The 14,401-nt window shown below is 37.8% G+C and overlaps 2 protein-coding genes across 2 annotated transcripts; one reads left to right on the forward strand and one right to left on the reverse strand.

The window, feature by feature from the left end:
- Positions 1-1,364: 1,364 nt before the first annotated feature.
- LOC113773700 (protein FAR1-RELATED SEQUENCE 5-like) lies at positions 1,365-2,424 on the reverse strand. The gene is made up of 3 exons (XM_027318323.1): positions 2,126-2,424; positions 1,849-2,040; positions 1,365-1,764 (listed from the first exon to the last, which is right to left on the reverse strand). Exons 1-3 carry the CDS (start codon positions 2,422-2,424, stop codon positions 1,365-1,367), a joined length of 891 nt encoding a protein of 296 aa, XP_027174124.1.
- A 2,520-nt stretch (positions 2,425-4,944) lies between these two features.
- On the forward strand, positions 4,945-6,846 carry LOC113775637 (11-beta-hydroxysteroid dehydrogenase 1B-like). The gene is made up of 6 exons (XM_027320590.1): positions 4,945-5,267; positions 5,389-5,581; positions 5,664-5,749; positions 5,833-5,964; positions 6,064-6,228; positions 6,370-6,846. Exons 1-6 carry the CDS (start codon positions 5,097-5,099, stop codon positions 6,613-6,615), a joined length of 993 nt encoding a protein of 330 aa, XP_027176391.1. The 5' UTR covers positions 4,945-5,096; the 3' UTR covers positions 6,616-6,846.
- The last annotated feature ends 7,555 nt before the right edge of the window (positions 6,847-14,401 follow it).

Here is a 14,401-nt window from a genome sequence, read left to right on the forward strand (position 1 = left end):
TGTACAATTCATTAGCGGAAAAAATTGGCGCAAATGCACGAGATGGAATTCTATTTCAAACAAGGAAAGTTTTCACAATTGCTATGAATTTCACTTCCCGCCAGCATGCTGATGTGTGGTGGGAACCGTGAATTTGAGGGACAGTAGCAAATCTCCTATAGGCTTGTGCTTGATGCGGCCTCCGTTTTCAATGCTGATTCCACCATCCCTATACTCAAAGTCTATGATATTAGACAAAATTAAACAAGTAACAAACACTATAAAAATTCATTTTGCTTGGACTGATGTTTTAAAAGCATGCCATTACAGTCAACTAACCTCTATTTCTGATGCACGAGAATGCTCCATAAAAATGCTATTAGGCGTGTCACCCATTACACTAGAGTTCCCATTTCTATATTCATTCTGCAAAAGATATCAATATAACAGTGCATCTTATCACAATGGAAATCATTAATGTAAAAGCTCAATGCATGTTCATTTACGATAATTAGGCTCCTAACATGTGTATTCTTAACTTGATATGCTAAAAAACCATCACACAATTTGGTAAGTTATTAATTTAATCCTGTTCCAATATTACCTGTAAGCTTAGATTTATCCAATCATCCATTCCCTTGCTTACTTCTGCTTGCTGATCTTGACGGTCGAAATCGAAACCATAGAACTGTTGACTTGAGTTATTTATGCCGCCAGTTCTAATTGCATAATTTGGTGGTGGCTCATCCATCCGCATCCATTTTTTCGTGCATGTTCTTGAATTATGCCCGTCCCTCGATCTATAATACATACATGGGATTAGTCAACATATGTATTATAAGTCAAAGAAAACTAGTTTCGAAAAATTCCTCACTATGCTATTTAGATGGACATACCCGCAATTGCCGCACTTATTGTGAATTTGTGCATTTTTTCCTTTGCTAATATGATCACCCTTGGCCCAACCAGCGGATCTTTGATCCCAAGTAGCCTTTGCTGCCCATCTACTTGTACACTAGTTGCATCACTAATATTGCGGTCCCTGGACAACACCAATTCTTTTAGATGGTTTGTCTCTCTATGAACAAATTCTCTAATCCGGGCGACCGATCTGTCATCCACTTGTGATGCATAGTAACACATCACATTGCACTCAGAAGCTAGATTCCCATATGTTGCCATTTGAGTAACACTATCTATGATAGTTTCCCCTAAACTTTCTTTTTCAAATTCTGCATTAGATCGTCTACCCCATCTTTTCAACAAGTGGCAATCCGGTATTCGGCTCATGTGATCATAGACCATGATTCGAAACATGTGAGCACATGGGATGCCAATATCATCAAATGACATACATGAGCACTTCATTTCTAGTGTCTCTCTATTCAACTCCACTCGCCAAGTAGAACTGGTGATCCATATTTATTCAAGAGGTAAACTGTGTGGTTGCCAAATGAACCAGCCCTCTCAGGATTATACATGCTGCACTTGATCATTTCATCACGAACTTTGAAAAGCATAGTACGGGTGTAGAACTCCATTGCGTGTTTTTCCAAATTCGGAAAGGTAGTGGTCATTACAATGGTACTATTTTCGGTGTCACTGTGTTCTTTGCACTTTTGATGCCTCAGCCATGCAATTCCCATTTCGTGTCCATTCACAAACTCGAACAATTTCATGCCATGATCCAAATACATTTTCATCACATCATTCATTTTTTCACTTCTTTGGGTACTTCTCATTCCCGTGAAGAAATTTTCCCATAAGTATGCATGTGCCCACAACCTTCTCCGACGATAAGCTATTTTCACTCATTCATTGTCATGTAGTGCACAATTCTTGACTAATTTCCTCCATTCCAGTTCAAACCGCTCCTCAGTGTAGTTTGAATACACACATCTATGAAGGCCCTCAAAAAAGTCATCATAGTTTTTCACACCTGTTTTGGCATTTTGTTGAAAGTGCCAGGAATATAATCGGTGGTGTGCTTCTGGAATAACAGTTTTAATTGCTTTCCTAATCGATTTGTCACCATCTGTTAGAACTGATACAGGCTTCTTCCTGAACATTGCCGATATGAATGTCTAAATTATCCAAATGTAGTTATCAGCATTTTCCTCTGACATCAGTGCACAAGCAAAGACACAGGTTCGGAAATGATTGTTTACCCTCAGCAAGAATAACCAATGGCTTGTGATATTCATTCATCTTGTATGTTGAATCAAATATCAATACATCTCCAAAATAACGGTAATCATCTCGAGACCGTGAATCCGCCCAAAAAAGAGTGCGCAGTCTACTGTCGTCATCCAATTGGTACAAATAATAAAACATCGGATCATTAGCTTGCTTTCCAGCCAAGAATGCAACTACACATTCTGCATCGCCATCAGCAATTTCTTTCTTCCTCTCAGCATCTATCTTGTTGTATAGATCTTTCAACATGAATCTCAAATTGCTTTACCCACCGGCTTGCAACATAAAAAATTTCATGATCTGACTAGTTCTGGCACCCATCCTTCGCAAGCTTCTGGCTAGAGCATAATCTGCATCATTCACAGCTCTATGTGATCGCAAGAATTGGACACTTGATTTGCTTGCTAATGGGTGATTGTGTTCTTTCCAAAAGTTGGTTACAACATAAACTTCATCACTGGGCTTGTACTTTATCCGAAAACAAGCTTTGCAATTTGTTCTAAAGTCGGGTTTTGCCTCCCTCTGTCTATTTTGAAGATTTCTCCATTTTGGATTGCGCTCTCCTTCACACGAGCACACCCATTTTTTGTATTTCACAATCTCACTGTCAAACATCTTGAAATCACTTTTACGGATGCTAAACCCAATTGCTCTTGCGTATGTGTTGTAAAATAGCTCGGCATGTGACTCGGACGGAAATGTCATTTTCATCACTTCATCACTCTCAATGTCATCCACGCAAAATTGATCGAAGGCGATATCAATTGCAGTGCTCTTGACATTTTCTTCACCCCCAGTCTCTCTACTGCCATTTCCTTCCACATCTACATATGGGTCTTCTGGATATTCATTTAAATTTAACATTGATTGTCTTCCACACATGCCTCCACCATCTTCCATTTTTTTTCCTACAAAACAAAAGATTGCTTAGTATATAGCATTCACGTACTGCCAGAATTGGTATTCAATGCTCAAATCCTTTTTACTACATTTTATTCCCACGTAAACAGACTTAGTACTTCAACTTCACATGATATATGAATTCAAAAATATAAACACGCCGCTTTTAAACTTCACTTCTTCCACAAAATTCATAATTAAATTAATTATACAAAAAAATGTAATACATGTCATTCCTTTTTTTTTCTTTTAAAAAAAAATTAGTTAAATCTTTAAATTTAGTCCTACCAAAGAAAAAACAATGGAGTAGCAGGAAAAAAACATTGACTAATTTACGACTCCAGACTTAGTAATAGGATTTAAAGTCTTAAAAGAGGTTTTTATGTTAATTATCCACCATTTTCTCCCACTACCTTACTTACAATAAAAGTCATAAATGGACGAAAATAGTTTACTCTTTCATCTGGACACAAACTCATTCATAATTTGGTTGGTTGTTTTCTTCCAATACTTTCTCGCTGATAATTTATTCCGATTCTTTCTTCCAAATTTACATACATGAAAACTATGTCCTTACATAGTTTTTATTGTCTATCACATTCCTCTATTAATATTTTAAATTATTATTATGACATCAAATCCATGTCCTTGACGGAACCAATAGTCAAATAGTGACCCAAAACTTAGTGAAAATAATTAAACACAAAATTAGTTGCATAAAAATTGACTATTTTGTACTTCGTAAAAATTAATCAGACAAAGAGATGCATATCCCACCGCATAATGCAAGACCCACAGATAACATTTTCCTCTAACATTAGTGATTTATCTAATTATTTAAAAAACACAAACGTGGTCTTTATCAAAATTTAATAAATATTACTTACCTTCTTTTCAATTTTGGGAGGTTTTCTTTGTTGATTTTCCGCCTACTTTTCTTCCATATACATTGTGATGGATCCTTGCCATTCTTGAACAATTTATAGTATAGGTTCAAAGTAATGCCATTTATTATTCACAACAACCATTTTCATTCATTAAATTTTTAATAACTCATTTCCAAAAGCTTGAGTGGCTGTTGGTGAAGGCATTGAATGCAACTTGGACAGCATACCTTGGCACTAATCCTCGGATAATCTAGTTGCTGTACAACTAGATTGAATTTTGTCTGATACAAATTCGTTGGGAAGACCATAAATTTTAAAGACGTGGACGGTACAATACAAGAATATGCACTTTTGTTTCTGTAAGCCAGGCCCCACTTCTTTCATTTTTTAATACACATGTTCCCGGTTATGCATCTACAACAACCGGTCATAACCCAAGGCAGAAATAGGACATTTTATATGAATATTTATTTCATCAATCATTGCACTTATCATTTGTTGAGTTGTCACTCCCACATTGAACAAAGATAAATACTACACGTCTAGTATTGAGACAAATACTAGATTGCAGATGGATCCAAAATTCTAATGTCATCTAATGTAGTACAATACACTTCATTCCCAATTTTTCTGACCACATTTATTAATCAATTTACAAAAAGTAGACTAACTAATTGAGGAGGCATTTGTTAAAATAAGTATTTTCAAAACATACTTAATCGAAAAAAAGTTCAAAATACCAAAAAAGAATACGTTCAAAACATGACTTATACTATTTTCTAGCCAAAAAAAAAAAACTTGAAATGTTCACCTAACAGATAATGAGGCGCATAGTTTGTTTATCACACTATGTTCATATTTAATGTGCATCTTTTTTTAATAAATATTTACTAATAAGAGTAATCAATACAGCACTAAAATTAGTATTAATTGAGGGATACATGAAGAAAGTATTAAGTAAAAATAATTGCATTAACTACACAAACTTACCCTTCTTAATCTGCGTCAAGATGGAAATGGCCTATTTTTACGTCGCTGAATGCGTATTTAACTAGACAACATCTGCACACCTAACCAACTCTTTAGAAAATAAATTACATTCTTAATCACATAGGCCACAGCAGCTGGTCAACTATGGCTCTCTCACGAACGATTCGTATGATCGTCATCCAGACCATTCTCTGGATCCTGTTACCATTCTTCTGCATCTACAAGTTCCTGATGTTTTTCTACAGATACTTTTCAACCGAAGACATCAAGGGAAAAGTAGTTCTAATCACAGGTGCATCATCAGGAATTGGAGAGGTACGTTCAAATCCATGATTTTGTTCTCACGGTTCCATTTCGGTCGCTCTTGATCATTTGTGATTACCATTTACCATCCCATCAAGTTCTAGAAGAATGATGAATATTCATATGGATGCAGCACTTGACATATGAATATGCCAAAAGAGGAGCTTGTCTAGTTATTGTTGCCAGGAGGGAGAATCTCCTCAAGGAGGTGGCAGAAAATGCCCGGAAACTTGGCTCGCCGGACGTTGTCCCCATATGTGCAGATGTACTCAAGGTCGATGACTGCAAGAGATTTGTTGAGGAAACAGTTGACCATTTTGGCAGATGTAAGTATTTCCATCACCAACTTTTGCAAGAAGCGTATAGAGTTTTACAAAAGAGCCTAATCACTAATCAGTTTATTTGCAGTGGATCATGTTGTCAATAATGCCGGAATTGTCTCCATGTGCTTAATTGAAGATGCAGCTGACATTACAAACCTCCAACCTGTTATGGTAATTAACCGTCATGAGTTGACTGTTTAGAGAGTGTAGGAATCAATCTATTAAACCAAGTTCCATGTACTTCGAATTTTCAGGATGTGAACTTCTGGGGATCAGTTTATCCGACTTACTTTGCAATTCCTCACCTGAAAAGGTCCAAGGGATCCATCTTGGTTAATGCATCATCAGCTGCAGTTTTGAGCCCACCAGGATTGAGCATCTATTCTGTAAGATACTTTGCATGAGCTTATTCTGTTCTGGACGTATTTGGCTTTCTTTTCAGGTAAACTGTTCGAAAATGTCGTAGTATATAATTGATTTTTCAGGCAAGTAAAGCGGCTTTGGTCAGCTTCTACGAGACGATGAGAGTTGAACTAGCTTCTGAAATCTCTATAACAATTGCAACTCTTGGTCCTGTAGAGTCAGAGATTACCAAAGGGAAACACATGACCAAGCATGGAACTACAGAATTTGACTCAGAGTTGGTAAATGTAAGACATCTGATCATATAGTTTATAAAAAGTTTGAAAGTTCTCTTGGGTAATTAGGTACTTCAACAATATAATCAAAAAGAGAAGTTCATCTAAAATGAGCAATTCATTGAATATTGTGGTGATTATGTTTTTGTGCAGGTTTTTTTAGATGCTGATCAGCTGCCAGCCATGAGCTCCCCTGATTGTGCAAAAGCAATGGTGGACTCGGTATGCCGGAAAGAAAGATATGTGACAGTACCCAAATGGTGCAAGGTCCTATTCCTGCTGAAGATATTATGTCCTGAACTAATTGAATGGGCTAGCTACCAACACTGCTTGAAGATAAAATCCTGGGGAGCAAAGGCTACTCCAGTGCCTCCTCGTTCACAAAGTAAATCAGACTAGCTGCAGTTTTTGGCTGTAGCGTGCAAACTCTAGATAATCTTTTTCCTAATGAAGTCATCATCCCAGCACAAGCCATGAAAAGCCGGTGATCATTGTCGTTGGAGTCGGCAATTGGTTCTATTTTTGCGTGACGAAACATGCAAATTAAGTGTCTGTTTTGGGACATTGTTTTTCATGGAGAAGCAAAAATTCTTGGTTATATTCATCAGTGTAACAGCTTATATTAGATCATATAGAGAGAACAGAGGTGGAAGATTCATAACACGAAAGCTGACATCTTTAAACAGTTCACAGACACTAACCATTCCGTTGTTCAAATCAGGTCATCATGCTTCATTCTAAAACTACAATTTGATAAAAATGGTTTCAAGTTAGATGATTTACTTTGTTTGGATTCTTCATTTGGGAATTGAATTTCAATTATATAGACGCCAAGAAGGAGAAGACTTGGGCGAGCGTGAGGTGCAGTGGCTGCTAGTCTTTTTTTTTCTGGGATGAGATGGCTGCTAGAATTTTTGTTTCATCTTTCACTGAAAAATAGTCAGGTGATAGGACAAAGGAAGGAAACTTGAAACATCGCACAAAGGGGAACTACCACTAATTATCATAAACCCCAGGAAACGCCTGTTAACTTGTTCCTGATAAGATTCTCCTATTTTTCTGACAATCTCCCTCTGCTCTTTTAAAAAATGGCAACCAGTCAAACCAGAGAGATTCAAAATAACAGCAGCAATATTTTTTTTACTACAAAGTAACCAACCTCAAAATGGTATCAAAACACTTAAAAATCTTACCAAAGCAACTTTATACTAGCGCATCGGGTGAATAGCAACAACTTTAGCTACTTAGCATGATGTCAATCAAGGGAATGGTACACTTTCGAAACATTCCAGAAGGGTATTCCACAAATTAGATTCAAGGCCAAAGTAGTGGTAATATTTTGCAGTGGTATCCAATTGCTCATCAGCACCTGATTTTGCAAGAATACTCTTCAATGGATCAGAACTTTCATATTACTATCTTGACCTGACAATGACATGTTGAATAGTGGATCGTTGCTTAACATGGCCAGTGTAAGTATTCCTTCTTACCAGTTACTACTACCTAGCTAGTAAAAGCTGAGACCTCTAACTCCACATTAACCTGACTCTAATATATCCAAAGCTTAAAGGGAGAGGCGAAACAACCTAAAAATGCAAAATCAACCAATAACAAAAACCAACGTTTTATACAGCATTTTCCTAAGCTGGTACCGGACACTTTTGAAGTTTTAAGGCTCAGATATGTCTAAATTAGGTCAGGGAAACAGAAAGTGACGCCGCCATGGCTGCAACACCGGTTGCAACGTGACGTGAGGGAAACACTGAAAATTAAAACAGACAGAGGACCCAACCCCAGAAAGAGGGATGGATCCTCTCAAACCCCTCCTCTCCCCCTCTCCCTCACATTTGCCATCCGGGTTGCCCAGCCAAGATACGGGTCGGATTTGCCTCAAACACACTGACCATTTGCTCTACAAGTTAAATCATCACAGCCCTCTTGTTGCCTTAGAAGCAGATGAAGAAGAAGAAGAAGAAGGACAAGGGTCAGTCATGTCAAGAAGAAGCAAGACGTTAGAGATCATTAAGGCTCCGTTTGGTTCGCAGGAAAGTCACATGGGAGTATTAAAGTCATTAGCTGAGAAAAGAACTGTTCCACGAAGAAGGGCTGTTGGTTTTCAAAAGAGCGAGAAGAAATCACAGGCAGAGAAAAGGAGATGGGCAACCACCCTCACAGAAATCCCAATCCCTCTGTTCGCCTCATTTTCTTAGAGAGCTGAAAATGTTAAAGCATCGTTGGATGAGGGGTTAGATATATAGGGAAAAATGCACTTTTCATCCTCAAAGTTTGGGGCCTTGACCAATTTTATCCTCAATGTTTAACCCCAAACACATTTCATCCTCAATGTTCCGTAATTTTGACCAATTAAGGACAATTGACGGGAATTGGAGGACAAATCAAAAATTGGGACGGAACTTTGCACGTGAGAAGCACAATTCGTTAGATCCAACTTTATACCCAATATAACCGGGTCAAACCGAATGGATCCATTTTTTCTAACGGACAAAAATGCACAAAATAGCAAAACGAAAGGAAAAAAGCTTCTGTCTTCTCCTTCTTTCTTCTCCGTTGTCAGCCCTAAAAATTTTTGTGCCAATCTTTCCATCCACTTTTCGAGCATCTGCTAGCAAGAAGGAGGGCATAGACGGCATCCGTGGAGCATTTTAGGTGAAGAAAAATATGACATTGCGGAAGAAAGAGCTCCACATTTGTCCACCCCCAAATTACGGTATTTATATCCAAAATCAACAACTACATTGCATAAAGATATGTGTTTTTTTGGAGAAGGAAACCTGATATGTGGTCCCTTGTGTTTGTACTGTTTCCCCACTACAATTTACGGCTATTTTTTTTCCAGATTTGGCCATTTGCATGAGGTATAAATAAATCAAAAAATTTGTCTTGGTTTGATTATTATAGTGTGAATGTGGTCCCTTATGTCTGATGATAGTTGCCGATTGACTATAAATTTGTGGTGAGAGTGACTAATAAACAATAATACTTGGTATATTTTGCCGGCCATGTGTATCTGGCCATGTGTATGGAAAAAGTGAAAGTGGTCCTTGTTTGGTAGTTTTTGTGTGGGTCAACAATTTGTTATGCTGAAATGATGAAGCATTTTTTTTTCCTGAAGAGTCTGATCTATATTATTTTCTTTTCTTTAACCAGAAACGGGCAGCACATTTATTACATTAAGATGTCACCATGGAGGCCTCATTTCATATACTCCTGATCCCCATTACGAAGGTGGAGATTTGTGTGTGTTTGACTATGTTGAGAGTATAGGTCTAAGTGTTTTTGAAGTGGATAGATTAACTGAGAGTGCTGGTGTATATGGTCATAAGGTGTACTATGGTTGGGAAAATAACACCTTTAGGAGGATAGACAGCAGTAGGGAGTTAAATGGTTATGTTAAGGGGGAGGTTGGACCAACTAAGGAAGTTAACTTATATCTTGAAGTATCTTTTCATGAAATTCTAGTGCAACAACTTGGTTATGATCCGTATGAGGTAGATGAGACAGAAAATGAACTCCAAAATGGTGATGGTAACAATAATATTAGGGATGAAGGTCAAGGAAGGTGTGCTGCTAATAATTGTGATAATGATTCTGACGCAAGTGATGAGACTTTTTTTTCAGCTATTGATTCAGATTATGAAATAGGTGATGATGCTGATGATGGTATATTTCATGATAATGTTGACAAAAATGCTGAATGGTTGGGAGTAGATAATCACAGGAAAGAAAATGTGGTTCCTGATCCTTTGAATGAAGCAGAGGTGGTTCCTGATTCTGATGAAACAGAACAGGTTCCTGATTCTGAATCTGATTTTGAAAGCATTCATGAGTCTGATGATGAAGAGTCTAAATTGAGGTCTCGTACTTTTGATCCTAAGCATATTGACAATCCAAAATTAGAGCTGTATATGTCCTTCACAAGTCTGAAACTTTTCAAGACTGCTGTACATAATTATAGTGTGAAACAAGGCAGGCCTTGTAAGTTTGTGAAACAAGATAGAGTGAGGGTGAGGGCTAGATGCAGAAATAGTGAATGTAATTGGGTTATATATGCTAGAAAATTAAGTGGGGATGGAACTATTCAAATAAGAACATTTGAAGATAATCACACATGTGGTTTTACATATGATAATCCTCTTGTGCATTCTGGATGGGTAGCTAAGAAGTACTGTGAAGAGTTTAGGTGTAATCCTAAATTAGATTTGGAGCATTTTAGGAAGACAGTAATGAAAGAAAATAGGTGCTCCTTCACAAAAAATCAAACATATAGGACAAGGAGAAAAGCAATGAAAATTGTTCAGGGCAGTGAAAAGGACCAGTACAGCAAATTAGGAGTTTATATGCATGAAATTCTAAGATCCAACCCTGGTAGCACTGTTATAATGAAAACTGTTGATGGCTTTAGAGACTCAAAAACAGGGAAAGGCAGATTTGAGAGGCTGTACATTTGTTTTGCTGGAGTGAAGCATGGTTTCCTAACTGGATGTAGGCAATTTATTGGAGTAGATGGTACTTTTTTGAAAGGATCAGTAGGAGGAGTTTTGCTAGCAGCTGTTGGAGTTGATGCTAATAATGGCATTTTTCCAATAGCATATGCTGCAGCAGAGGGTGAAAGTAAGGACTCATGGTGCTGGTTCTTCAAACTATTGAAAGAAGATTTGAAGATTGAAAAGGATTATGAGTGGACAATAATGAGTGACAAACAAAAAGGTCTAATTGAAGCATGTGATATGATTTTTCCAAATGCAGCCCACAGATTTTGTGTGAAACACTTGCACAATAACTTTTCATCTGCTGGTTTCAAAGGAGAAGGTTTGAGGAGAGCGTTATGGACTGTTGCCAAAGCAACAACACCAGCTCAATTCAGTAGCAGAATGGAAGCAATGGCTGAAATTGATATAGAGGCAGCCAGGTGGTTTGATGGCAAACCACCAAGTCAATGGAGCAGAGCTTATTTTAGCACTCATCCTAAATGTGCTATGTTATTGAATAATATCTGTGAGTGCTTCAACAGCAAAATTCTTGATGCTAGGGAGAAGCCAATAATTGAAATGTTTGAAACAATACGGTTGTACATGATGCAGAGAATGCAAAAAAATAGGGATCTGGCCAAAGAGAAGTGGCAGACTTATCCTTATTGCCCCAGAATTCTTCACATTATGCAGAAAAATGTAGATAGAGCACCTGACTGTTTTCCATTCAAGTCAAATGATGATCTTTATGAAGTCAGTTGCCCATATGGTGACCAATATGCAGTGAACATCAAGGAGCAAACATGCTCTTGCAGAAAATGGGAATTAACAGGTATTCCCTGTCCCCATGCCATTGCTGCATTGTGGATGGCTAAAAAGGATCCTCTGCTATATGTTTCAAAATGGTATACAGTGGAGACATATATGAAGTGCTATGAAGGATCAGTGTGTCCCATGAATGGAGAAAGTGAATGGGGGCTTACTGATGTTGGTGAAGGTCCTTTACCACCCTTATATGGGAGAGCACCTGGAAGGCCTAAAAAGCTGAGAAGGAGAAGTGCAGAGGAGGTTCAACAAGCCAAGGAAAAAACTAAGAAGAAGGTGACAAGAGTGGGACAGATTAACAAGTGTAGATACTGTCATCAAAGGGGACATAATATGAGGTCCTGCAAGCTTCTCAAAGATGCTCAAGATCCTGCAGTTGCAGAAACTGATATTAGTTCAAGCCAAGTTGCTGCTTCTACCAACAATCCAGCTAGCCAAGATGGAAAAAAAGTTGTAAGTTGTTTTGATGACTTGTTACAGCTATCTTTGCTATTTGGTATATAAATGACATGTTTTCCTTTTAAACTGTAGGGAACAAAGAAAACCAAGAAGCCTGCTGCTGAGTCTTCAAATAAAAGGGTAGAAAAACCTGCTACATCTTTTGATTTTTCTGTCTTTATGCAATTTGATTTTTGCTATCTCACTGTTTTGTGCAGAAGAGACATAGACATACAAGAAGAGTTGCAGCTGCAGTTTGTAATGATGATTCAAACATTGAACATCAACAGGATGCTGAGCCACTGGTTGAGATTGACATAACATCCTCTGCCCCAGATCAAGTAGACCAGGATATGTTCGAAGTGTTTGGGCTGTCAAGGTCTCAAGTGAAATATAGCACCAAGGAACCCAGAACACAAACTAAAGAACAAGTACAGATGCCCTTCAGGATTAGAGATGTTCATATGCATGTTGCTGCTGCTGGCAAGGCAGATTTAAGTGTTCCTAGTTCATCTAGATCGAAGGGAAAGGAGAAAGTACTGTGATAGGAGAAACAACATGCTGAATTTTCTTCAAGCCAAGCTGCTTTTGTTCAAGCCAAGTTGCTGCTTTTGTAATTAGTGAATGACTTTTGTTGTTTCAACTTTTGCTTTGCCTAGTAATTATGGAAGTGCAAGCTGTAATGTGATAGCTGGCTTTATTTCATTTATGGACCCATGTTCAACAACAGATCATGTAGTTTGCTTTATTTCATTGAGAATGCACTTTAATTGTATTGAAGTTATGATATACATATATGGCAGCTGTTTTCATGTTCATCTGTTTGTATTATTTGCATTTATATTCCAACTTGGTTTATCAGTACATGTGGGACAATCTTGGTTTATCAGCTTAGTTGCCAGTTTGGTTTATTTGCATTTGTTTTCTAGCGTGGTTTATTTGCATCTGTTTGTATTATCAGTACATGTGGTTTATCAGTTCATGGCCATTTTATATTTATGATATGAACAACACTTTGACAAGGACCATTTTCTTACACTCAACGCATAGCTTTACAAACAAAATAAATTACAGAGTTCATAAATTGCATTGTTGCCAAATACATTTCCCTTCCTAAATCCCACCTTTTACATAAATTGCAGAGTTCATTTGGAACCTTTGTACAAACAAAATAAGTCCCTTTCTATACCCTGCAATTGGATATTACTTCATAGGAAAAAATGCAACTCTCGTTCCAACAACAAACACAGCCAGCTTCAAAATGTTCTTTCTTCTGCAATTTTACCAAAATCACTCCAGTCTTAGCAGCAACTTGCCTCCCTTTACTTTTTCCTCGCCTTTACTGCTCCAACTCAGTACTAGCAAAACCACCAAAAGCACAATTATTATAATAAAAAATTTCTCCCTCTTACGCATTCTTTCAACTTGTTCTTCCATTTTGTTAGTCTTTTTCAGCAAACCAGGAATGAGAACTCTCCCTCTTGGACAAATTGGCTCATCAACCCATTCAAAGTACCTGCATCTCTCGGGTCTCTACCATAACAATAATGACATTTCTCAGAAATTAGTTAGCTAAATTAACACATTGAAGGACCAACATTTTTAGACAAATATTTCTTACCGGCCACAGAGAGCAACCAAGGAATCTTCTTCCCGAATTCTCGCCGCGCCAACAGGTGCTCATTTTTGTTCTTAACCCACACTTGCAGAATGGAGTTGATGAACCACTGGAGACTTCAGAACTTCTGCTCCTCATTTAGGCAAAAATGAGAGCACAGGGAGCTCCACTGCCAGATGCTCTGAGGATGAATGTTTAAAGCTGCAAAGATTGGCAAGAAAATTTTGGGGTTGAAGGGCAGAGGGAAAAAGGACAACAATGGAGCTTTTCGTCCGTCCGTTGCATTTTGTTCCTTTAAAGTTAGCTCCATTCGGTTTTACCCATTTTTTGTTGGGTAAAACCGTTGGTTGTAACAGTCAATTGGATATTTCCCGTCAATTGTCCTTAATTGGTCAAAATTACGGAACATTGAGGATGAAATGTGTTTGGGGTTAAACATTGAGGATAAAATTGGTCAAGGCCCCAAACTTTGAGGATGAAAAGTGCATTTTTCCCTAGATATATAATACTCCATAAGGATACTCTTCCCTGTCAAACCCCATTCTTGATTGTTGGATGGGTCAAGGGCTCAAAGCCTGGAGCCCTTTTACTGTTTCTCTTACCACGAGTTCGAGGCAACCCTAATTTTGGGCCTCCCCGAACCCAAATCCAATTCGGGCCGCTGGGGATTAGTCGGGCCGCCTTCGGGTCTTGATCCGGACACCCCAGTGTCGACAAAAAAAAAAAAAAAAAGAACCCAAATCCAATTGATGGGATATCATATAATATTTTATATAATGTCCAAAAAGACTATACATAATTTAATCTCTAACAT

This window comes from Coffea eugenioides, chromosome 6, assembly GCF_003713205.1.
Source record: "Coffea eugenioides isolate CCC68of chromosome 6, Ceug_1.0, whole genome shotgun sequence".
Classification (NCBI taxonomy): Eukaryota; Viridiplantae; Streptophyta; class Magnoliopsida; order Gentianales; family Rubiaceae; genus Coffea; species Coffea eugenioides.